This window comes from Schistocerca cancellata, chromosome 4, assembly GCF_023864275.1.
Source record: "Schistocerca cancellata isolate TAMUIC-IGC-003103 chromosome 4, iqSchCanc2.1, whole genome shotgun sequence".
NCBI lineage: Eukaryota > Metazoa > Arthropoda > Insecta > Orthoptera > Acrididae > Schistocerca > Schistocerca cancellata.
Window position 1 is genome coordinate 562,716,931 of NC_064629.1, and position 27,632 is coordinate 562,744,562.

General features: G+C 37.0%; 1 protein-coding gene across 2 annotated transcripts in view; it reads left to right on the forward strand.

Annotated features, from left to right (window-relative positions):
* The window catches only part of LOC126184250 (AP-3 complex subunit sigma-1), a 117,640-nt gene that overhangs the window by 78,931 nt on the left and 11,077 nt on the right, over positions 1-27,632 (forward strand). Inside the window, exons 3-5 of one of the 2 annotated variants that reach the window (XR_007536829.1) lie at positions 11,958-12,141; positions 12,226-12,333; positions 20,357-20,499. Coding sequence is in view for 1 of the 2 variants with exons in the window: in XM_049926618.1 (XP_049782575.1) it covers positions 11,958-12,141; positions 12,226-12,333 (292 nt within the window). In the remaining variant the exon portion in view is untranslated. The remainder of the gene's footprint in view (positions 1-11,957; positions 12,142-12,225; positions 12,334-20,356; positions 20,500-27,632) is intronic. The other variant, XM_049926618.1, reaches the window with a different exon arrangement.

Consider the following 27,632-nt stretch of genomic DNA (forward strand, 5'->3'; position numbering starts at 1 on the left):
AATTTTCAAATAGAATTATTATTCTAAAAGTAAAAGTAAGTGTGTGTGTGTGTAATTACATGGCAGCTTATTAGCTGTGAACCAAGACTTGCTTCTTTTCTCTGAGCATGATATGCTATATTCTTCAGTTGTAGACCTGATTTTGTAAATTTAAACCATAGAAATCTATATTCTTCAAATGCTTAGCAGTTGCCTACAGTAAAGCAATATCATTTGCTGTGTTGGGGTACTGAAGATAGCTTTTGATTGTGCTGTATGCCTTTCAAAAATGACTTCCTGACACTTAAATCTATACTCGATGTTAACAAATTTCTTTTCTTCAGAAACACTTTCCTTGCCATTGCCAGTCTACATTTTATATCCTCTTTACTTCGACCATCGTCAGTTATTTTGCTCCCCAAATAGCAAAACTCCTTTACTACTTTAAGTGTCAAATTTCCTAATTTAATTCCCTCAGAATCACCCGACTTTATTTGACTACATTCCATTATCCTCGTTTTGCTTTTGTTGATGTTCATCTTATATCCTCCTTTCAAGACACTGTCCATTCCGTTCAACTGCTCTTCCAAGTCCTTTGCTGTCTCTGACAGAATTACAATGTCATCGGCGAACCTCAAAGTTTTTATTTCTTCTCCATGGATTTTAATACCTACTCCGAATTTTTCTTTTGTTTCCTTCACTGCTTGCTCAATATACAGATTGAATAACATTGGGGAGAGACTACAACCCTGTCTCACTCCCTTCCCAACCACTGCTTCCTTTTCATACCCCTCGACCCTTATAACTGCCATCTGGTTTCTGTACAAATTGTAAATAGCCTTTCACTCCCTGTATTTTACCCCTGCCACCTTCAGAATTTGAAAGAGAGTATTCCAGTCAACATTGTCAAAAGCTTTCTCTAAGTCTACAAATGCTAGAAACGTAGGTTTGCCCTTCCTTAATCTAGCTTCTAAGATAAGTCGTAGGGTCAGTATTCCCTCACGTGTTCCAACATTTCTACGAAATCCAAACTGATCTTCCCCGAGGTCGGCTTCTACTAGTTTTTCCATTCGTCTGTAAAGAATTCGCGTTAGTATTTTGCAGCTGTGACTTATTAAACTGATAGTTCGGTAATTTTCACATCTGTCAACACCTGCTTTCTTTGGGATTGGAATTATTATATTCTTCTTGAAGTCTGAGGGGGGCTGTAAGCCTTAGCAGGATCATACTTTTTTGTATGTGAGATGTGAGATTTTGATGCCTTATGCTATCCACACTAGTTCACTGTCAGTAATGGGATCATGTTTCTTGTACCTGATTGGAAAACAGGTTTTGTAAGATGTAATAACTTTATTTGAATACATTGTATAGGTTGCTCAATCCTTGTGCATCATGCTTCTCTTATCACATGTTGTTCAGCAAAAGTTGAATAAATATTTCTACTTCAAGTGAGTTACTGATTATAAATTTTCTGCATTACGCACACTCCTTAGATCTGTCTTATCACCACGCAACATCAAGACCAGTTTCTCAGTGTCTGATATCCCATTAGGAAGTGCTCTCTAACAATTCTGTCCCCTAATGAGACATCAATGAAAGACTTCTAATCACGTGTAGTAAACATATTGCAATAATTTTTGGTTCCTTTTAATTGTTCTATTTGGGGGACACAACACTGATAATGTAACACTGTTTATAGCAAATTTTTAGTCTGTCTGCCCTTCAGATAAATGTTTACAGTTAGTTGTCTTTGTTGAAGTTTACTCAGGTCTGGTTAATATCTGGGTGAAATTTGTTGATCAGCAGTCTGCTGTTGAACTACAACAAGCATTGTTACATGTGTTTTGAGATTCTACTGTAAGTGAACTGAAACGATTAGATATGTTCAGTCCCACAGTGACAAGTCTTCGTTGGCCTCACTAATAACTGTGTGAATGACAGCAGATCTGTCTGATTTATGAAGATATAGAGTATCAGGAAAACGTCAGTATGTGGTGAGGTGACATGTGAATAATTTTAGCTTGCGCTACATGATAATGGTAAGTTTTCTGTAATTTTTGCTCAGATTACATCTGGGAGCCAGGGTAATTTTACAAAGACCTTGGCAATTTCCTTACCTAGTGTTCTCTTATGTAAGTGATCTATTTGTAATGCATCAGTAAAGAGCATAGATACATAAACCTTAGGGAGGTGGAAGGTATGATTAGATTCAGTGCCAACGACAGTGAAATGACAGTAGTTTATTACAACAGCTGTAAGTTGTTTTACACATGTTGAGTGTAGCATAGCTATTTTTTTTCAGCATCATTGGATAGAAATGTCTCGTCAGTGATAAATTTCCACTTGTTGAATGGTTTCATTTAAATGTGAAACCATGTTACAGAAACATATTGTATCATTTCACTATGTCTTCAATGGGAGTTTTTAAAACATCAGTGCTTCATGGTGTAGTATTAAAGATTGATGAATAATCGTTCCATAAAGGATGATGACATGAGAGCTGCAACTGACGATGTTACATGTACAGGGTGCACAAATAAAAGTGGCCCGGGCAAGAGTTCGAGGTTACAAAGAAACACAGCAGAGGAAAGGAATTACAGTACTATCCTGACCATAGTAGATGTTGAAAGTGACAATATTCATCACTTTGCACTTTTGGGCCCTTGTCAGCAAATTGCTGAAGGCGGACCGAAGCTGGAATTGCTGCAGTCTCATCCGAAATGTTCTGGTGCAGTTCTTGAAGAGTGTGACTGTTGTTGCAATTCACCTTAGACTTGAAGGCTTCCCACACAAAGTAATGCTGTTGTAATAAGGCAAGATATCGACTTATCAACTAGAGAGAGAGAGAGACAGAGAGAGTGTCGCACAATTAAAAAAGGTGTGAGGAACCGTGATGTGCGAAAGATTTCGTGAACATCTTTTCTGGGAGATACTTCAAGTAGTTATGGAGCTGACTCATTAGGGCATCATATGATATCCTAGTAACAGTTAAAAAATTTTAAAATCAGTTAATGCAGAGAAGGGAATTGGTGACCATAATCAATAATCACACCAGTGACTACAAGTATTGAAAGGAATACTAAGAGTGATAGGAAAAATTATTGCTTTGTAAGTGTGGCAGGAAGCTCATTTCAGGTTGTTTGAAGAGTCAACACCATTCAACGCTGGATAGGTTATTCAAAAATTTTGTACAACATGCTTTAGAAATCTGTATACTGGAAAAGATTGAAAGATTGTGAGGGTTGGAGGAGACTCACTGTTGTCCATTAGCTGTATTAGAAAGTTGCTACAGAAGAAGGGGGAACTTTATCACATATTTAATTGAAGTCAAACCTTCATCAACAAACAAAAGCTCAGATAAGTCAAAATGAACATAAGAAGCATTAAGTGATTTCAAAAATAAAACTTTGTTAACAGCTGTTGCAAACAACCCAAGAATGGTTTTGTCACACATGTTGTTGTTGTTGTTGTTGTTGTTGTTGTTGTTGTGGTCTTTGGTCCAGAGACTGGTTTGATGCAGCTCTCCATGCTGCTCTATCCTGTGCAAGCTTCATCATCTCCCAGTACCTACTGCAACCTACATCCTTCTGAATCTGCTTAGTGTATTCATCTCTTGGTCTCCCTCTACGATTTTTACCCTCCATCCTGCCCTCCAATGCTAAATTTGTGATCCCTTGAGGCCTCCGAACATGTCCTACCAATCGGTCCCTTCTTCTTGTCAAGTTGTGCCACAAACTCCTCTTCTCCCCAATCCTATTCAGTACCTCCTCATTAGTTATGTGATCTACCCATCTAATCTTCAGCATTCTTCTGTAGCACCACATTTCGAAAGCTTCTATTCTCTTCTTGTCCAAACTATTTATCGTCCATGTTTCACTTCCACACATGGCTACACTCCATGCAAATACTTTCAGAAACGACTTCCTGACACTTAAATCTATACTCAATGTTAACAAATTTATCTTCTTTAGGAACGCTTTCCTTGCCATTTCCAGTCTACATTTTATATCCTCTTTACTTCGACCATCATCAGTTATTTTGCTCCCCAAATAGCAAAACTCCTTTACTACTTTAAGTGTCCCATTTCCTAATCTAATTCCCTTAGCATCACCTGAATTAATTAGACTACATTCCATTATCCTTGTTTTACTTTTGTTGATGTTCATCTTATATCCTCCTTTCAAGACACTGTCCATTCCATTCAACTGCTCTTCCAAGTCCTTTGCTGTCTCTGACAGAATTATAATGTCATCAGCAAACCTCAAAGTTTTTATTTCTTCTCCACGGATTTTAATACCTACTTCGAATTTTCCTATTGTTTCCTTTACGGCTTGCTCAATATACAGGTAGAATAACATCAGGGATAGGCTACAACCCTGTCTCACTCTCTTCCCAAATGCTGCTTCCCTTTCATACCCCTTGACTCTTATAACTGCCATCTGGCTTCTGTACAAATTGTAAATAGCCTTTCACTCCCTGTATTTTACCCCTGCCACCTTCAGAATTTGAAAGAGAGTATTCCAATCAGCAATGTTAAAAAATTTCTCTAAGTTTACAAATGCTAGAAACGTAGGTTTGCCTTTCCTTAATCTAAGATAAGTCGCAGGCTCAGCATTGCTTCACGTGTTCCATCATTTCTACAGAATCCAAACTGACCTTCCCCAAGGTCAGCTTCTACCAGTTTTTTCATCCATCTGTAAAGAATTCGTGTCAGTATTTTGCAGCCGAGACTTATTAAACTGATAGTTCGGTAGTTTTTACATCTGTCAACACCTGCTTTCTTTGGGATTGGAATTATTATATTCTTCTTGAAGTCTGAGGGTATTTCGCCTGTCTCATACATCTTGCTCACCAGATGGTAGAGTTTTATCAGGGCTGGCTCTCCCAAGGCTATCAGTAGGTCTAATGGAATGTTGTCTACTCCTGGGGTCTTGTTTCAACTTAGCTCTTTCAGTGCTCTGTCAAACTCTTCACGCAGTATCATATCTCCCATTTCATCTTCATCTACGTCCTCTTCCATTTCCATAATATTGTCCTCAAGTACATCACCCTTGTATAGACCCTCTATATACTCCTTCCACCTTTCTGCTTTCCCTTCTTTGCTTAGAACTGGGTTTCCATCTGAGCTTTTGATATTCATACAAGTGGTTCTCTTTTCTCCAAAAGTCTCTTTAATTTTCCTGTAGGCAGTATCTATCTTACCCCTAGTGAGATAAGCCTCTACATCCTTACATTTGTCCTCTAGCCATCCCTGCTTAGCCATTTTGCGTTTTCTGTTGATCTAATTTTTGAGACATTCGTATTCCTTTTTGCCTGCTTCATTTACTGCATTTTTATATTTTCTCTTTTCATCAATTAAATTCAATATTTCTTCTGTTACCAAGGGTTTCTACCAGCCCTCGTCTTTTTACCTACTTGATCCTCTACTGCCTTCACCATTTCATCTCTCAAAGCTACCCATTTTTCTTCTACTGTATTTCTTTGCCCCATTCTTGTCAGTCATTCCCTAATGCTCTCTCTGAGACACTCTACAATCTCTGGTTCTTTCAGTTTATCCAGGTCCCATCTTCTTAAATTCCCACTCGTTTTGTAGTTTCTTCAGTTTTAATTTACAGTTCATAACCAATAGATTGTGGTCAGAGGCCATATCTGTCTCTGGAAATGTCTTAAGATTTAAAACCTGGTTCTTAAGTCTCTGTCTTACTATTATATAATCTGTCTGAAACCTTCCAGAGTCTACAGACCTCTTCCATGTCATACATAGAGTTCATTAATCAATGAAAATCATCACATCAGTCACTCAGTGATCTTACTGGCTTGGAAATGGAAGATGTCAGACATTGTTGAGATAGTTAGTTCGATCGTCCAAAACACATGAAGATCATCATTCAGGTCCTCCACCCAGTGATTGCATGAACATGAAAGTGACTGATATTGAGATGACTGTTTACGGAATAGAGAAGTACTTAAAACTACACAACAGAAGAAAGGCAATAGGATCTGGAAGGATGTTTGTATGATTCTAAGCAGAATATAGGAAATAACGTGCTGTCTTTCTAGCAGCAGTTCATTGGTCACTGAAGCAACAAGTGTTCCAAGAAAATGGAAAAAGGTGGAAAAAGGTGCAAGTCATTCCTATTGCAAAGAAGTATTGTCAATCTCATTTTCATAGTTGTGGACAAATGTTGCTGATGTCATTGTGTTATGGAATTATGGAACACATTGCAGGCTTGCTTATTATGACCTTTTTGGAAAATGAAAATCTCCTCTGTACAAATCACTAAGGATTCTGCAAACAGACCTTTTTGGAAAATGAAAATCTCCTCTGTACAAATCACTAAGGATTCTGCAAACAGAGATACTGTGAAGTTCCACAGGGTAGTAGACAATGGCACCAGGTGTATCAAACAATGTTTATTGTTCAGTTTCACACCCTGGTTCTTTGACACTCTCTCTTCAGGACTTGATAAGCCAAACATTTTCTGTCCTTTGATCTTCAACACTTCGTACTGGAAGAATAGGTGTGGTGCAATTTATCACCCTCACCACACAGCCTACACTTAGGGGCTTCTTTATTTACACCCTCTGTGCTTAGATGTTTCTTGAAGTTCCCAGGGCCTGTCATCAGTCCTACCATAGGTTTAGTCTGTCTCCTGTTTGAGCGCAGGGTTACAGAACTTCTCTGAAAACATGGCTTTGGAATCGTTAGCTTGTCATGTTTTTGTTTTTGGGTCATAGTCCAGTATCCTTAGTGATGGTTAGGACAGGTTCCAGTCCAATAAATGGAGTGATCACACCTGTCCTAGCCAGCGTATCAACTTGTTCATTGCCACTACTTCCTTAGTGATCAGGGACCCACAGCAGGTTTACCCTATTGTTGTCCCCTAGTCTCACAAAGGCTTTGTGGCATTTTGCAATGCTCATTGATTTCATTGCAGAGACTAATAGAGATTTCAGAGCTGCTTGATTGTAGGAATATATGTAGATGCTATGTTCTTTGTAGCACCTACGCAAATTGTCCTCAGCACACAGCTTGATGGTGGATATTTTGACGTGGAATACTGTGGCCAGCTTCCGTAGCAAGACTGCTCTCTTTGGTCTAGGTTGTACACCATAAATCCCAACCCCAGCACCTTCATGTATTTTCGACCCATCTGTAACCCAGACTATATCTCCTGCACCGTGTCATGATTCATTCTTCCACTGCTCCCTACTTCAGATTGTTACGCTGAAAGATTTATTGAAGGTGCTGGAAGTTACTGGATGATCAGATGGCATTTTCGCAACTGTTCCTGTATTTATCACACCATTGTTCCCAGTTTTTAGTCTGTATGCACCTGCCGCTGCCTTCATTATAACTCAACAGTGTAATGGGAGCATGTCCAGCATGGTCTCCATCCCAGCAGTGGGTGTGCTGCTAATTTTGTCTGTTATGGCTAATCAGGGCAGTCTCTACACCTTGCCAAGCTCCTTAGCAGCCATCTTTTGTCCTACTTTGTTCCACCATGCTGTCAGACCATGAATTATCATAGATCTTACTTCAGTGGTGTAGATCCAGTACATACTTCTGGGATTTAGACATCACTTTTTTCCACAGGCTATTATAGTGCTCATAAGAGTACCTTTCATCTTGGAACATATATTCCTTAAGTGACAGGTCCATGATAGTTTTGCATCCAGGGTTATCCCTAGGTTCTTCACTACCCCCTCTACAGGTAGAGTTTCATCAAGAAGCTTAAGACTCCAGTAACTGTACTGAATATGCTTCCTTGAAAATGGCATTGTAATAGTTTTTGTGAGACTGACCCTTAGATGTTATTTCCTGCACCAGTTTTGCAGTAGAGTTTGGTCCACATTGTGCCATTGTTCTAAGAGTACTAGCAAATTTGTCAAGTATTACTATGACTAAGTCATTTGTGTATCCATGGCAAAAGTAGCCTCCAATATTTAGCTCTTCAATAACTTAATTTACCACTAGGTTCCAAAGCAGTAGGGCCAAAACCCCTCCTTGCAGACACCCTCTGGTGTTGGTGTTGATCATCATTGTTTATTCATCATGGTTGCTTCTACCTGTCTTCTGCTGAATGTGGTCTTAATCCACATACAGACAAAGGTCTCGGTACCATGTTCTTCTGCATCTCTAATCATGAATTCGAAGATCACATTGCTAAATGCCAATTGGATACCCAGGAAGATGCAGAGAGCACTTTCTTTAAGTTGTAGTGCTTTTTCCACTTTCCCAGTAAGTTGGTGGAATGCTGTTTCAAATGATTCGCTTGGTTGATATGCATGCTAGTTTACATGTAGAGAAACCTCAGTTAACCTCCTTTTCTGAATATGCATATTAACATGTTTTTCTGATATCTTTAAAAGGAAGGAGGACAGACTGATCAGTCTCTGTGGCTTTGGAATGAAAACAACCCTCATTGTCCTACTAGAATTAGGAATAATTCTTGCTACTAGGGTAACCCTAATCAGTGTGTATAGGAGCCTAATTAAACTCTCTCCAGCTTGTTGCAGCAGAGCTGGAAAAATTCTCCCTGGGTCTGGTGACTTAAATGGTTGAAATGCATCACACTTTGGGCTGGGTATCTGGGGAATTTGGGAAAGACTATGGGATTGGATATGGGAGAGACAATGCATTGTGGGGCACTCTTTGTCTGGTTCATCCACTGAGGCCTGTCTGGCATGGGAGACCCTGCCAGTAGCTGTGCTATTGCTGGTGTAGCCCTCAGCGTCCTGGGGAGACACAAGCCTCTCCACCAACACAGACAGTGCTTCTACGACATGGTGTCCCCTGGAGAGGTCCATACTATCGCTTAGGGAAGAAAATAAGAGCTTACAGAATATCAGACTAGCTTTGAGATTGGATTCTAACTACCTAGCAAATAGAAACCAGGATGTTTTTCTTAATGGGGTGAATTGTCAGATAAAAAAATAACTTCAGGGTGTGATATCGGTCCATTATTGTTCAGCGAATATTCGAAGAAGAGTTAGGCAACATGTTTCTTTCTCCCACATATGAGAGGTAGTCATTAAGCTTCAATTTTCACATAAAAATAGTTACATTATTATTATTATTATTATTATTATTATTGTTGTTGTATTTGCAGGTACAGGTGTTTAGTTTTTGGTACATATTGAAATTCTCAGTCCACAGTGCCAGAGAGGAACTAACTAAACTGTAATCAGACTATAGAAAACTTAAATGAGGTGTAACTCTTATTTTGAATGAGTATTATTAGAATTAGGCAAGTATTTGACATCTGAGAACATAAAAATGGGAAGGTGGACTGCCAATAAAATCAATTTCTCTTGTATTCTATTTCGTGCAAAGTGACTGCTTAGATAAATAATATTTTTGAGTAAGTGTCAGTAAAATTTGAAAATGAGGTATATTAATGTTCATGAGTCATTCCACATAATTATGTGATATCAACTGGTTTACAAAAGCGATACACTTTCTTAATGAAAACAAAACCACATACATACATGCAATGTAGCACAACTTCGTTGCAGGCATATAAGCACTGACATGGAGGTGTCTTTCCAACATGTATGTGGTAAATGCAGAAATGTGAACTACGGCAACGTTATTCGGGCAAGATGTCTGTCAAAAACAGCCATTGCGGATGGTGAACCAAGGACTGCTGCTGCTTCATAACAATGCACATCCCCATACTGCAAATGTCATAATGCAGAAGCTATGCCAACTCTAGTGGGAGACACTCAGGCACCCACCCTATAGTTCTGATCTCTCCCCCATGGTGACTGTTGTGCCTTCAGTCCCTTATAAAAGACCTTGAAGGGTCAACGATTCCTGTTATATATGTATGTGCAGCATGCAGTTACGGCCTTCTTCACACAGCGAGATACAGTGTTTTACCAGATGGGTATATTTAACCTGGTGTGTTGTTAGGGTGACTGCTTCAATGCTCACAATGATTTTGCCCAATTGACATATCGATTCTGGACTGTACGGCCTTCGAACATAAACTTTTTGATCACACCTTGCAGTAATAATTTTCTACCAAAGCTTTGAGAACTTTTTTGAATATATTTTTTTACCTCTCTCAAGTTTGAAGAAAGTTTTTCTAGGACATTTGGTCCTGCATGTGATTCCTTTGATCTTTATTTCATGCGCTCGTGGAAAATGTTCCACTTTTTGTGTTATGGTTGTATTGTGTCTTGTTATCTTGAGTATCGGGAGCCTATTTGAATTTTGGCCAGCATAAGAGTTGGTATAGACATATGCTGGGTACTGTTAGTATTTTAAGAGCCTTAAATGCTGGCCTACCTGATTATCATTCTTATTGCTCTTTTTTTAAAGTGAATACTGTTTGGAGGTGTCTCCCCACAAAATTGTGCCATACCATAGCGTCAGGTGGATTAGTGCTTAGCACGTATATCATTTTCATAATATTTGTGTCTTTTAGGTAGCTGAGTCTGTGCAGTACATATAGGCTTGAGCTGAGTTTCCCATTTAGGTGTTCTGTGTGATTATCCCAATTTACATTTTCATCGGTTCTTATTCCAAGGAATTGTGTGTGTTTTGAGTATTCTACTATGAACTCATCTAGACAAATCTTGATATCTTCATTGTGTTGGTTTTCTTTGTTTGAAATTTAGACAAAGTGTTTAGGGAGGATCACCACTTTGTGCACAAATCACATTGAAACTCCTTCACATCTGCACTTGCCATCTGAGAACCCATAATGGAATCTGTGCAATATTCTGTGTCATTTACACCTTTGGTCCAAAACTAGTAGGAGCCAGACTAGGGTATTACAATGCCATGCGTAGGCTGTTGTTAACACTACAACACAAACGGCTGTGTTTGGAGTGGTTCTCTGACTGGAAAACATGGACTGCTGATGAATGGTGTCACATTATGTTCAGTGAGGAATCACGGTTCTGTATTAACCAGGATGACCATCGTGAGCAAGATTTCGGGGACATGGGGAGAGGTCCGATAATTACATTGTATAGGAGAGGTACAGCGGTGTTACTCCTGGTGCCATAGGGTGAAGTGCCTCAGGTCATAGCTGGTAATGATAGAGGGAACTCTTTACAACACAGCAATAAGTCACGAATGTCCTGGATCCTCATGAGTTATCTCTCAGGTGACAGGACCATGGTGCCATTTTTCAACAGGATAAAGCTTGTCCACACATGACACGTCTATGAACTGTTTGTGTGGTATTGAGCTACTCCTGAGGCCAGCAAGCTCCCTAGATCTATATCCAATGTGTATGGGACAAGTTCTGACATCAACTACATCCCATTGCCAGTATCTGGGGTATTAAGAACCGATTACAACAGTTGTGGGCCAACTTTCCTCTGGAAAAGAATACAGTCACTTTGACACCCTTCCCTAATGAAACAAGGTGTTCATCGAGGTCAGAGAGGGTGCAATGCTATATTGATAAGTGGACTCATGTTGCCAAATTCTTTGTAAATGTGACTCAGTTTTGTAATTACTGAAATAACATCACATACTCTGTCAAGCTGTGAAATTTCATTTTGTTCCCTCCTCACCTTCTGGGTCATTCAAGTGAATGAAAAGGTGAGAAAACATTTTGAATTATTTCCAATTTGGCAGTTCTTATGACCAAACTAATTACTAATATACATGTACTCTAAGACCACTCAGTGAGTTGGCAGATGAGATTAATCAAATTGATGGAAATCTTAAATACATTGAAGTATTGATAGCTTTCTGATCACTGCCAGTGATAATTAGCAGACAGCACTGTCTTCGCTGCAACACATGGAATTAACAATTGCTAAAATGTTTAGTGTAATCAAGTTGGAAATCATCTTATTTATTGACATGTTAGAAACTTTAAACACTGTGCGCTGCTACAATTCTTCCTCTTATTAAAGTTTTAGTTTATTACACAGCAATTTGACTACAACTATTAATTTATGTAGTAATATTGCATGACATTTCTGAAGCATCCTTTTTTCTGTTTCAGTCTTATAGGTGGCTCAGATTATAAGCTGATATACCGACATTATGCGACGTTGTATTTTGTATTTTGTGTAGATTCATCTGAGTCAGAGCTTGGGATTTTAGATCTGATCCAAGTCTTTGTGGAAACACTGGATAAGTGTTTTGAAAATGTTTGTGAACTTGATCTTATTTTTCATGTTGATAAGGTAAGTACAGTTTATGTTAATTCTTTGTTGTGGTTTTGAAATAGACCTCCATGTAATTCTGAAATTGCCTTCTTTTTTATCTAGGTTCATTACATATTGAATGAACTTGTTATGGGCGGCATGGTATTAGAGACCAATATGACTGAAATTTTAACGAGGATTGAGGAGCAGAACAAACTAGAAAAACAGGAGGTGGGTATTCATTTTTACTTGATGCATTGACTGAAAACAGTAATCTATGTAATTTTACTTTCTTAGAAAATACAGGGCAGATAAGTCGTGAAGTTTATGAAATTAGGACTGCATGCAAAAGAGGTAAATATTTCAAGTGTACGTTATAATTGCTGGGTGTCCCAATCCTGTATTTGTGCTGTTTGTAATAAAGAGAAAATTTTCCACATGACCAGGAACTAATCACACATGGATGAGCTGCTCTGAAATATTGTTGGTTTTGTTGAATGTGGCCTGTATATTTTAAGGAAAGCAGACATTCGTAATTTGCATAAGTGAAAGTTATTCTATTCTTGTAGTGTAATGCTGCTTTACTTCAGTTACTGTCTGCACAGCCTTCTGTCAGATTATATATTTGTCACAGAACCCAGGATTTATTTTTAGTGACCTACTTTTTAGTGAATGTAAAGGAGACCACTCACTGGACAGTAGAAGTGTTGTCATATACAAACACATAAAAAAAGTGAAAACTTTGCAAGCTTTTGGACAAAATCTTTAATTTCCTAGAGAATACATACATACATACATACACACCTCACACATACAAGTTGTTACATTGTGCCGGCTGCCCACATGCCCCTCTACCTTCCCTGCCCCCTCCCCTCCCCATTTTAATCATGTTGATTATTTGTCGCATTTCATTACAGTTTTCAGTGTTTTGTTAGACACTAGTAGAAGAACAATAAATAAGATAACTTTGGTCATAATTTTCGTCATAGTTTTTAGTAAGTGAGATGGTCTAGTAATTGTGTTCATTACTGCCATTCGAGGGGGGGGGGGGGGGTGTTTAAAAATTAGGTTGTGTATTATTTTCATATTTGATAAATTAGATTGACGTGTCCTGGTTAGAAAGTACTCCTTGAACCATCAAACATGTGGATAAACAATAACTTGTTAATAGTTCTTCCTTTGGAGGCTGTAATGACGTAGTTAAAGAACAGTGAAAATAACTCGATAGCAGATCATGTTTTCAAAACATAATCATTAGTACCTTTTGTATGTCTTAGACATGTTTGAACTCAATTGTGTGAGTCACTTCATTTAAATATGTGACATTTTATAAAAAAAAAAAAAAAATGTATAAATTGGACACATTACAGCATAAGGCTGAACAATATTTTCTATGACTCACATTTCATTGAGATGTATAATGTTTAAAAGTACTCGGTTGGGACTGTCTCCCTTCTCCCCCCCCCCCCCTTTTTTTTTTGTATTACAGCATATTGCTTTCAAATTTATTTATTTATTTATTTATTTGAAAATTTGCCAAAACTTCCATTTTGTGTTTGTAATTAAAATTTGAATCTATGTAAGGGAAGAGATAGCTCAGACAAAAGATCATTGGTAGCTGTTTTGAGAGGCAGCTGATGGTTACTTCCTTATGTACGTGGTTTGTAAAAGGCTGTGGTGTTACAAAATGTAAACATTTTATTTTTGCCATTGGTTGTTCTCCAGATTATTTTATGATGACATGAAACTTTTGTGCTTTTTCATCACATACTTGGAGGTTTTGTGGAGAAAAGGCAAACAGTTGTATTGTTGGAGGTCTAACTTAAAATTTGGTATGTGTTTTACCTTGATACCCGGCCTGGAGGCCAAGTTCTGTATACATATAGTGTGTTTAGTTTAGCCTAATTGGGTCAGTATGGGAAATATGAATCCATAGGAGGTGCAGGGAAACTGTCTTAGGAACCTTTAATTGCTTTTTTGTGAAAACAGTTGTACCACAATCAGATTATTGGTCAACTGTGAGTTGTCCATGAAAATGAGTAAAATTAGCTTTTTAAATATTGATCAACTTAGTTTTGTGTAAGGATCATTTGATTATATTGGAAGAAAGAAATTGGGACAGCAGAAGTTCTATAAAACTAAACTGAATAAACCAGGATAGAAATGATAGACTCTGCAAAAAGTAATACTTTTGAACATCTTATAATAATAATAATAATAATAATAATAATAATAATGTTAACAGTTTAATTCCATTATCTATAGACATTCTTGAATTGGTGTACTATTATTATTGATAAGTTTGTCAAGTTGACACTACTGTTGTCGATGATAAGTTCATCGAGCTGACTTTAAAAATCAGTTTTGTACGTCTCTTAGGAGGTTTTTTCATCGTGTCTTATCAATATAAGTGATATAATTGTTGAGATTTTGTGTTAATGTCTTAATTTGTTTAACTTATTTCATTCTTGAATTAATTCATTCATTAAATGGTGAAACTATTATCGTTGACAAGTTTGTTGAGTAATAATAATGCCTGTGACTTCATCCACTTGAATCGTGAACCATCATGAAGTTCGAAAAATCCTGAAGCTTATTATCGGTGAGAAAAACGAATATAAAAACTGAAGCTGATGCTGTCCAAAGGGAACAGCAGCAAAGAATTGGTGTGTTTGTAAGCACAGATTCTTCAGTTTTTGTGTTGTTGTTTTATACTTTACATATCTTTATATGTGTTCACAAACGCATGAATTCTTTACGGTCGTGGCCTTTGGACAGCTTCACCTTCAGTTTTTTATATCCGTTTTTTTCACTGATAATAAGCTTTAGGATTCTTCAAAATTCATGCATTTTCGTCATCCAAAGCAGATGAAATTGCAGGAAAAAGCTAGATGCTTAATAATAATAATAACAATAATAATAATAATAATAATAATAATAAAAATACATTGTTAAGAGAAGAATCCGAAAAAATTCTCACAGGATATAAAATTTTGCCACACTTCAACCTCTGACCTTAAAATTGTACCATCATTTTAATTCAAGCTTAATTTTTGTATTTGAATAAATCGTACTAGAGAAATGTTGTTGCCACCACTAATTATTTGTTACATGATAATCTTTTAATATATGGCATAATAGAAATTATTACTAGCTCAAATGTTACTGAAGTCAGTTTTGGCTATATATGCATGAACATGGGTGAAGAAGTGGACCTCCAAAATAAATGCACACCTAGATAGTTGCAGGAAAACCAGTCATAAAATGGACTAAACGCCAGAGGTCTCTTCATCTGTAGGAAACACGATAATTTAGTGATTAATTAGTAAAGTTATCCATGATCCGTGGTCATAGGGAAGAGAATGGAATGGAAAAAGACAATCACCAATGAAATTTTGAAATATGATACTAGATTTTAATACTGATGTTTAGTAGTCATAAAATAAATTTTTATTGGCTTCGTACATAATTTTATGTTAAAATTATTGTTCATTTTGTTTAGCCGTACACATCTACAATTATTTGATTTATTTCATTGTAGGCTGTAGTGTACCTTTGTTACCAAATTTGCGCATCCACAGAAGCTGCAGTTATTTCTTAATTTTAAATTAGTTATAATAGTACATAATGCTATTCAAAGCAGTGTATTGGTGTGAGATGGAGAGTGAAATATGCAAAAACCTAAAACATTTCCCTATAGGATCTTATTTCAGATAGCAGGCATCACTTCTGGTTGATAATGCATAAAAAATAACTTATGCCCTAACTGTTTTCTGATTAAATGAACAAAACTGCTGTACATTTTGTAAAACTGGAATTAAAAGTCTGTGTGGTGGTGGTGAGGCGATTATAACCTAGAAGAACTACAGTGAGTGAGTTTTCTTGGTATACCCATAGGCTTCTCCAAATATGGAGACTGGCAAAATGATGATACATCAAAAATTTCGAGAAATGTCAAATGCTCTGTGAAATAATTTGTCTAAAACTACGAAATAAATTACATTAAGGAAATTTTTCACATTCCTTTGAATGACAGTCAGAATCGTGTTCAACAGATGAGATGCATCAAATGTTTCTCTAAATTTATTTTATTTATTACTTTTAGACAAATCATTTCACAAAACATTGGACTTGTCTTTTTCCAGAACACATGAAGTATTATATATTGAAATATCGATTGGTATTCTTTTGTTATTAAGAATGTATAGATCAAGATAAAGAAAAGGTGACTCAATTTATCTTTTAATTTGGTAATTATATTACTTTTTCAATTTGAATAAAAATCCACAATTTCTACTCCAGTATAACATTTATGCACAAAATGGTTAGGCCTTGAAAAGATGAATGTTTTGCCACTTCATTTACATAACTAACAGAGTGACTTCGTGAAATGTGTAAATTTTCCCTCAGATCATGAATTAAGGTTTTCTTAGTTATTCTCTTTACTTTGAAGCGATTAAATCTTTCTTTGCAAAATTAGACCTCAAGCTAGTCAATTTATTATCCCTTTTGTCCATTTCCTGCTCTTTGTTTTGCTATGAAAATTCTGACAAAAATGCACTGTGTAATTTCTAGGGAGTCTTGTTTTCATTCTGCTAAAACATTTGACCAAAAAATTGTAATACAGCAGTAAGAAATAAAGATAATGCCTTGGCATTGTATTTTGATCCACGTGATGTTTTCTAAATTCAAAGAGAATACATGCAAATATACTTTAAAATTATAGATTGGTCTCTTCATAGGTAGAACACAGCTCTAAATAATCCAAATATTTGAACTGTTGACCACGCTAAGCCACAGTGCAAACAGAATGCTGCAGTTTGATAAAAACACAATTTCCACATCTTCGATGGTACGTCAGAAAGAAATAACTTTAAAGCCTCTGTGAGTGAAGGATTCTGATGCTCCTGGAAGCTAGGAATTAGAATCTTTTAATTGAAGCAATTAATAGGGGAACTATGGCTCAGTTTCAAGCCAATAGTCAATAAAGTTTGAGAAAAACATGTGTTAAACAGAAAAATTGTAGCTTGTAGAGACTCATCCCATATACAAACAATATCCTTTAAAGAAACATTGCATGCAGCAAAATGCACTTACAAACATTAAATGTAACATGTCAGTCTTCAGGTGTCTGTAGGGAAACCGTGAAGTGGAAATATTACTCAAAATGACTGTTTCAGTATTGTGAGCCTTCTCTAACATGAACTTTCCTTGCCAGTAGAACACACAGTCATTATCGAAAGATACACTGTACAGTAGGTAATTAGGAAACTGTTCACCAATGGACTCCATAAAAATGTTGAAACAGTCTTTGGAACTCTAGATTTAATTGATCCCTCCCCCCCTCCTTCCCTTTTCATTTCTGTAAGACACTCTTCTGGCTACCACTGGCTGTCTGTTATACTCTCCACTGTACTACCTGAAATGCTTTTTGTACTGTGCTGTTAATTCGCCACTGTAGACGCGATGGTGAATTGATTGTTAATCAAAAGGAGGTAGAGTGTGGCATACTTCTGATGACATGTATGACAAAACTAATGGCAACCTATTATGAGACCTGTAGATGATGATGATGATGATGATGATGATGATGATGATAAATAATGCAAAATCCATTTTAAAATGCACTAGAGTCAAAACAAATGACTGCATTTCCCAGGTCAATGTATATGGTTCAGTAGCAGCTTCCCAAGGGTGGGCCACAAAGCAAACGTGTACCCATCAAGGAGAGGCTCTGTGATAAGCACAAATTCTTAGCACTTGCACTTAATGTTTGCAGAGGACTGTGTCAATTTAAACACTTGTAACATTGTGTTTTCTAATGAGTCAGTATTTTTTTTTCAACAAACCATGGTTTAATAACAGTATATGGACTCCAGTACTAGATATATCCTGAAATTATCTCACAGTGGCTTTGTATATGGTGGCAGTATTTGGCTCTATCTCTTTCCACAGATGTGTAATACTTCAGAGGATAGATGATCATCTTGATGCAGCATAAAATCATATCACATTATTGCAATAACTTAGTCTGAGGCAGTAATGTGTTCCCATCACAATCATTCTCCATTGTATATGCCAGCATCAATTGTACACAGAACAGAATTAGGTTATTGTTCTCAGCAGGCTTCCTTTTGCACCAAACCTTATAAATCTTATGATGGAAGAAACCTGACCTGACTCCATGCCTAGAGCCTAAGAGAAGATTTAGAATGCCACCCAGTCCTAGGAATAGGTGGGAAAATGTGAACATTTATTACCCACCTCATAGACTCCTTTCCTCACTGAATGCAGATTGTTATTTAAGTTGAATGCCTTAGCACAGTATATTAACTGATAAAGAAACCACATGATCTGTCCTCCTCAACACCTATAAATTTTTGATAGGAACTTTAATCACTTCACTTTAGTCTCTTCACTTTAATTCTGTGCAGATACAACATATTAAGAAAACCATTGAGGGGATTGAACTGCATGTGATAACACATAGATGTGTTCCACCATTTCAACAGACCCACCAAGCTGTTTACACATTACAAAGGGTTTGCTAATAGTAAGGCATCTCTTACCACAGTTATTCATTTGTTTGACCGCATCTTGCCACAGTAATTTTATCCAGGTCTGGAACACTAGGAATTATTCTGTGGGGGTATCCTTGTTTGTTTTTGGAGTGTTTCTCCTGATGCTATGAAGTCATGTTATATACTTACATCGTGACACATGCTTTTATGTGATTGACTTCTCTGTAACTTTGTGAGAAGCTCATATTTTGGCCCCATCCATTATTTATGATGTCAGCTGTACAAAGCGTAGCATAAATCCACAGATCGGCTATTATATGGAACACACTTGCCTACTGGAAAGACAGTGAATAAAGCCTTTAAATAGTCACCTAAGTGATACATTGTATTAGGATGTCTCCTGAAATTCTAAAAATTTTTGATGATTTGGTAAAGTTAGCAGACTTAAAAATTAGTCTACATGACTTATTTTCAAGAGAAAACCAAAATACATGATGATAGACCGAAAGCTGAAATTCTCGATTCTGTCTTATGATATTTATTCACAGCGAAAAATGGGGCAATTTTGCCACCACTCAGTTGCTGTATGGTTACAGAGATGAGTGACATTGTAAATAATATTAGTGCCATTGGAAAGTAGCTGAAATTGCAACAATTCAGGGAGACCATTAAAATTCCTGTCAGGATCTATAAAGAATAGTCAAGTGAATTACCCCCACTTTTGACCATAATTTACTGCAGATCCCTTGAACAGAGAACTGGTTCCCCTGACTGGAAGACAAATATATCATACACAACAACAACAACAAAGCCGCCATATATGACCCACATACCTGCTATTATGTCGTTCACCTCTTTCTGTCACACAATTATTGAGCATATTCTCTCTCATTCATTAATGGTGTTCCGTAGATACCTTCCTTTCAGGAATGTGAAATGAGTCAAGTTATGCACTAAGAGAATCAGCTGCAATAAATTGTGTTAACTACTGTTAAACTGCATTAATAATTAAGTATTTCTAAACTTCTACACTTTATATGTGGTTACGCAAGCTAAATTTAACACAGTATATGTAACACAAATGCTGCAGTCATTTGTATTTAATTGCAACTATTTATCTTCTGCACACCAAATTGATAATAAGAGGCCTATTTACAGTGGAATCTGCTGATTATAGTGCAGCTAAGAGGGCTGTTGAATAATTGCATGTAGATAATCAGGTAATAAATTAGAGGAATTGTTAACTATGATGTGTTTAATTTTATCTTGCTTTAAAAGTAGTCTCCATTTCTTGCTTTATGTTTCATAGGAGCACAATTTAGAACTTTGAACCAGAATGCAGAATCCCGGTCAGAAAACTAACGGTTGAAGTGTACATAACAATTAGTATTGCATTCATGGAAGATCCAGTATGCAAAATATGTGTAGGATAAATCATTCTTTCCCATTTCGTCTTATTCTTGATCACAATCTCAAATCCCCGACATATTCTCCAGGTAACGGCCATGCTCACAGATATTTGTTTCTCCCTTAATTTGGTCCTTAATTTCTCCTGTGGTTAACTTGTTTCCCCTCTGGCACCCAACTTTCATCCTGGACCTGCAGGTACCCAATAAATTTCACCCAAATGGCGCATAGATCCTTAATCACACACGATCCCCACTCTCAATATTTGTTCTGATGAGCCGTTTTGTGGCTGTGTTAGCACACATAACTCTGTGTTCTGTTCGCAGTGCTTCAGAGGAAGAGTCAGTACTTTCAAAAACTCCAGCCAACTACTCTGATTGTTGTGATCTGTTCAGTGCTCTCTGCTTAATGTATGAGATGAAATGGTGTTTTAACTTATTTTATGCCATATGGAAAACTGTGTCAAGAGGTAATACCTATATTTTGTAGTGATATTGATGTGGAATAACAGGCTGACCTCAAAGATTTAACTCATTGAATGTTATAATATTTTAAACGTAAAAACAGTCAACTTGTATTGTCTGGATTTGCTATGTGTGATTTGAGAGTAATGTTATGTCATTATATGTAAGAATAAGTGTGCAGCAAGTTTTTGTGTCCCCAGTATGAATGCAATTGTGTTTGAACTTGTTAAGAACTATGCACTGTCGTGGCTCATGAAACCATTTACTAGGTCAGTGTTAGTTAACCACATGTAACACTTTCATAAAGTTACCTTTTTTCAGAGGCGTGTTTGTAAACTGATAAAATAAATGCCGTGTTAAAACACAAGATCCATAATTCAGAAGAATCAGATTCAAAACTTTCTATTTTCTGTGGTTTCAGTACATTATTTCAATGTAATGAAAGGATAATTCATTAGCTAAGCCTTAGACAGATTTCACCATTCACCTTTGTTAAAAATTAACTTGCATTTACATTCTGAAGGCATCACTGATGCTGTTGCTTTACTAAAAAAAGCTTTGACAATAAAGCAGGTATTTTCTTCAAAAATTGCTGAGTGGGTACCGTTTCTTTATTGGCTGTGGTGTTTTGTCTAAGAAACTGGCCTCCTGTCATGTACCTTACATCATTCTCATCATTGATAGCAGTGTGTGAATTGTCAAAATGACTGGTTGGTTGGTTGGTTGGTTGGTTTGAGTTATACATATCCCATAGATCATAAATGAGTTACCCAAAATGTTATACCAAATGACATGAGTGAATGAAAATATCCAAAGCATGTTAGCTTAGTGATTTCAATGTTCCTTATGTTGACAGTTGATGTTAGTGAAAATGTATCTGGACCTAATTTTTTTAGCTTGTGTGTGGTTTTTCCAATTTATTTTTTGTCTGTATGCACACCCAAAAACTTAGAACTTTCTGCAGTGTTCATTATTTCTTTTTTTATACTGTCAATTAATTGGAAGTAGGCTGTGTTTTCGACAATTCAAAATTGGGCAAGCTGTGATTTTTCAAAATTTAAGAAAGTCCATTTGTACTGAATTGGTGAATAAGTTTCACGTAAACATTATTACTATTTCCTGTCACAATGCTACTTGACTTGACTTGACTTGACTTGACTTTACAGTAATAACTGTATTGTCTGAAAAAGATCAATTTTGCCTCCTAATAAAATAAACTGGTAGATCATTAACATAGTCCAAGAACAGCAATGACCAATGATTGAATCATATGTAGCACGAAATGTTATTTCTCCCCATACAGAAGAAGATAGTATCTCCCGTGAATTGTTTGAACAACTTTTCTGCACTTCATTTTTCAAATAGGAAGTAAACCAGGCACACACTAAAATGTATTCGATGCAATTAATCATATTAGAAAGTTCTCCCTCAGGGTACTGTTCATTGTAAACACACAGTTTTGTTGGGTATAAAATACGTCCTGCAAGGGCACCAAGATGTTATGATAATTTATCCAACTGTTTTGGACAAAGTTGGTGTGCAATATGAACTAAACAAAACGTTAATTAATTATGAAGGTATCTGAGAAACATTTTCATACTATGTTAATCACACCTGATACGTAATACGTATGTATGTGTCCGTCCTTGCATAGACAGTAATAATTTCACACCTGCACAGCAAGAGCAAAACAAATTCTGCAGAAAACAACTTAATGTAGAACACTTCACAACTTTTACCAACTTCTTGAGCGATGGGTTTTTAATTCTAAAAGCAGAGGAAATATGGAAAGATATGTGTCCCTAGTTTCAGAAATAAACACTCTCAGATGGCAAAAACCATGTTTAAACTACTGGGGGAAAACAAAGCATTTTGCATAATAACAGACCCACAAAGTCTGTATAATCTGTACTGCTTTTTGTAGCAAAACAATACATTAGGACATAAGGTCACAATGAAAAATATGCCTTCTGTCTGTCAGTGTTGGTTTATTGTGATAAATGTGCATATTACTACAGTATGGCTTCATTTTTGGGATTTTATAAGATTTGCAGAATTCTGTTGTGTCCTAGTAAACCAGTCTGATTTGAGAGGTATTAAGTTTATTCAATGAGTGTAACTGATACACAAAAAGTAATGTAGTACCAACAAAAGTATTCCTATGTACTAAATGCCTTTTACGAAAGTCTACAGCAGAATTCCTTTATCATTCTCCAGTTGGGATTTGATTACATACACTCTGACAAATGATAATGTGGGTAATGTTGTCTTTCTTCAAATAGTGTTGCACAATGTGAATAATTATGTAGTGTAGTTTAGTGCATTAATGTTACCAATATATGAAGTGGAGTACTATATTCATGGGCAACCACAGAAAAATCAGTTCCAATTTCAAGCCAGCTTAGAGATTTCAACATCAGTTAGTGTTGGAATGTATCTGTGTGTAATTACTGTTAGGGGACCCTGAACTCACTTAGAAAAGTCAGCTCCTGTGTCTTTAGACCATGAATCTAGGCAACCATCAAGTTAGAAGTGATTCTTTGTTGTGCAATATTGTTATGTACAGGATCAGTCCTACAGAGACCAGCTATAACGTGTTATCTGACAGATTTCGATAACTGAAATGCAACTGAATGGCATGAGGTAAGTCAGAGTCACCACCAGTGTAAGTGCGATGTCAGGATTGGTGTTTGCATATTGTGATGTGGGATTCACATAGTGTATTGGGGTAATTGATGGCAGAAAACCAGTTCTGCTATTCCTGTACAAATTGCTTTATATGTTTCAACCATCTGCTCAGGTAGTGTGTTCTTCAAATACACTCAAAGCTTCAACCTGCATCAGTCCCCCCCCATTCACTTTATATTTTGTAGAAGTTTTGTGGAATTAGCACTTCTGGAAATTTGGGTGCATTGAATTCTCATCTTCAGTTTTTCAGTGTATGCTATGTTGATTATATGACAGTCCACAATTTTTAGCCAGGTGTCTGGGCTAAAGTCCTGATCTGGCACTCAGTTTCTTGTTGCTATGCACTATGTGATCAAAAGTACCTGGACACCCCCAAAAACGTAAGTGTCTTATATTAGGTGAATTGTACTGCCACCTACTGCCAGCTACTCCATGTCAGCAACCTCAATAGTCATTAGTCATTGTGAGAGAGCAGAATGGGGCACTCTGCAGTACTCACGGACTTCAAATGTGGTCAGGTGATTGGGTGTCACTTGTCTCATACGTCTGTACACAAGATTTCCACACTCCTAAACATTCCCAGGTCTACTGTTTCCAATGTGACAGTGAAGTGGAAACTTGAAGGTACACGTACAGCACAAAAGCGCACAGGCCAACATCATCTGTTGACTGACAGAGACCGCCGACAGTTGAAGAGGGTCATAATGTGTAATAGGCAGACATCTATCCAGACCATCATACAGGAATTCCAAACTGCATCAGGATCCACTACAGGTAGTATGACAGTTAGGCGGGAGGTGAGAAAACTTGGATTTCATGGTCAAGCTGCTGCTCATAAGACACACATTGTTCCAGTAAATGCCAAACGACGGCTCGCTTGGTGTAAGGAGCATAAACATTGGACGACTGAACACTGGAAAAACATTGTGTGCAGCGACAAATCACGGTACACAGTGTGGCGATCCAATGGCAGGGTGTGGGTATGGCGAATGCCCTGCGGTTGTGTTTTTCATGGAGGGGGCTTGCACCCCTTTTTGTTTTGCATGTCACTATCACAGCACAGGCCTACATTGATATTTTAAACACCTTCTTACTTCCCACTGTTGAAGAGCAATTCGGGGATGGCAGCTGCATCTTTCAACACAATCGAGCAGCTGTTCATAATGCACGGCCTGTGGCCGAGTGGTTACACAACAGTAACATCCCTGTAATGGGTTGGTCTGGACAGAGACCTGACCTGAATCCTATAGAACACCTTAGGGATGTTTTGTATCACCGACTTCATACCTCTCCTCAGTGCAGCACCCCATGAAGACGGGCTGCCATTCCCCAAGAAACCTTCCAGCACTTGATTGAATGTATGCCTGTGAGAGTGAAAGCTATCAAGACTAAGGGTGGGCCAACACCATATTTACCGATGGCGGGTGCCGTGAACTTTTAAGTCATTTTCAGCCAGGTGTCCAGATACTTTTGATCACTTAGTGTATATAATCTTCTCGTGCTTTTTTCCTTCAATAGGTTATATTTTTATTAATTCTGTATATATCTTTGTATTCTTCTGGGTACTAAAAAACTCTAATCAAATTCAGGACAAGATGCAAGCTGCAACTCAGTCTTTCATCTTCCCTGCAGTAATTTGTCAAATCAGTCAGTTTTTAATGCTTACTTTCTAAAGCAGGTGAAAAGGTAAAATCCAATTTCTGATGTCGCCTTTGTGAATAAAATCCTATTGTGTAGATACAAAGCTTAACTGCTTAGAAGTCTTCTTGAATCAGTAAAATTATCGGAACAATGTGTTGATAGATTTCAGATATAAGGATAAGTAATTTTAAGAATACAATATAAGTAATGAAAACCTTTTTGATATGTACATTTGCAGTTGATTTTCTAACAATGAAAGAACTTTCCCTCAGTATTTTAAATTTCTGCTTCAATTTTAGTGATGTTAGTAGTTACTCGTGATACTTTTTTATACTTGAAAAGGCCTGTATCACAGGTTTAGCAACAGTTTTGATGTTAGGATCCTTTCTTAGGGTTCTGTACATCAGTCTGTAAAAATGGAAGCCTTGTTGAATCACTTTGTCTGTACATCTGACTGTTAAGAATAACTTTTTGTCAGGAATGATTAGAGATACCAAGTTCAGATTTATGTCAAATATGAAGTTGTAATGTTCCTTGGTGGTGGAAACAATTTAGGAACCATAGACCTTAGTCTCTGACCCAAAAGTCAGCTTGTTGATACCTCTACCTGTCCTGAGAAAAAGGGGTCTTGACAGACAGACAGCTAGACAACAGAGTGATCATATTGCGGTTCTGTTTTTACCAACTGAGGTGCAGAACTGTAAAAGCTGAGTTATGTTTTCTTCATTACACTTTGAGAGACGTCATGTGATGTCTGCTCAGAGCTGATCGCACCAAAGAGAAAATACCATAAAAAAAAGAAGGGGGTGGTGGGTGGTAAAGCACATTCCAGCAAACTGAGAGAGTGCATGATTGAATCTTGGTTGTACCATGGATTTTTCAGTTGTTGTTTTAACTTAGCCTTCTCTTCCCAATGAAGTGAGGAGTCGCCAGAAACAACTTGTTGTTCAGATTCCATGTGAAACTGGAGGCCCCCATTCCCCGGTTGGATAACTGCAATAGGTTAGGGACATGTAAGTTACTAAGGTGATGTGCAATAGGAAGACTTGCAACGGGCCGTTGAGCCACTTGAAACAACAACAACAGTAATAATAATAATAATAATAATAATAATAATAATAATAATAATAAAGTTTGTACGGAACATTCAAAACACCAGTCCTACTTGCACTGGTTTCTTAGCTTGTGCTCAGAATGATAAGGATCCTATATGTATAGCTTTGTATATCACTTTTTTGTTTGTGGAAATTCAATGCTCGATTGTTTTTCTGTTACTTTTTTACACTTGTCTTGTAGTAAACTGTTCTTAGATAGTGAACCTCTCAACTATAATTTAAAATGTGGACAAAAATATCCAATTTGTCAATTAGGGCGATACACTATACACTCGATAAAAAATGCAACCACTGATTAAATGTAGAATTTTCAGAATGATATCTAATTATACACACATTATTGCCTAATTGTATCAAGAATAATAAGTGGTTGTAAGAATGAATGCAAGAAATGAAGTAGTCGTAGTGAGATACCTCACCAAGGATAAGTGGCAAATTTTATCAAAATACAGATACAGGTGTCTGCATTGTGTTAATAAAGGCTGAAGTTAAATATGCTTGACTGTTAGATCATAATAAGTAGAATACTTGCTCCATTGTAGAAGGCTGAGGTAAGTAATCTGTTTGTCTGTATGGAAGAAGTATCCCACCAATCCCCAGCAGTGAGTTAGAGAAACTGTGGATAATCTAAATGAGTATTGTAAAACAGGAATTTCAGTGCTGCTTATTGTGTACGAGTCCAGCATCTTAACTGCTGTATTTCGTAGCAGCCCTACAGCAATGTTTGCGTACCAATACTTGAAACTAAGTATAAATTTATAGTTGAAATAATGGTATACTAAAAAATAATACCAGCAGTATTAAAATTATAGGAACAAATAAGAGGGGACCTAAACCTTAAGCATTCTGTTCACAGTGTGTGTTGTGAAATCCTCTTGGATTGCAACCCACATTCGTTTGAATAAAATTCTCGAGATTTCAATAGTTGTCGCACCCCTCTGCAGAATGTAAAGTACTAACTGTTGGGAGTAGCATATTGTCCTCTGTAAATGGTCTGTGAAATAGTCCATAACATTCCAGAGGTGGGACAAAATTATATACACAAGAGGAGCAGCAGCATCAAGCAGTGCACTGTAAATGTGACTCACTGTGACAATGTGAGGTGATAAAGTGAGAGGATGTGGCACCATCTCTGAAATTATTACCCTCACCCTATAATGCTCGAGCATAGTTGTTTTTTTCCTGGTGTTCCGAGCTGGTCCATGCCTTACTAGTAAATAATGTTGATCTAAATTGTTGCACTGTAATTGAATTTCAGCTGTTATTTATAACTGAACCCCAAGACATTGTTGCATGGGACAAGCTTCTCATTTTTCTGAATTATAGTTTCTGCCTTTTTTTAGGTATTGTTTCAACATCAGTGATTTGCCTAGATCCCTTTGTTTTGTAGGTGAATGTATTCACACCGTTAATTGTTTGTCCCTCATAGATACTGCCACATGCACAAGTAGTACAGTACACAGCTGGCACTTTAATACCTATGTTGTTATTAACTGAATGTAACATTTCCTGAATCTTCAAAATTGTTGGGAGCATCAGACTTACGACATATTTCTGGTGTGGTTGTCATATTTTGTTAGGTGTTGCACGATAATATAGAGAATGCTAGTGGCTTTATCTCTTCCCCTGAACCATGATGTGACCGTCATTTATTGCATCTGAAAGCCTCAACAATATAATTCTCGATATAACTG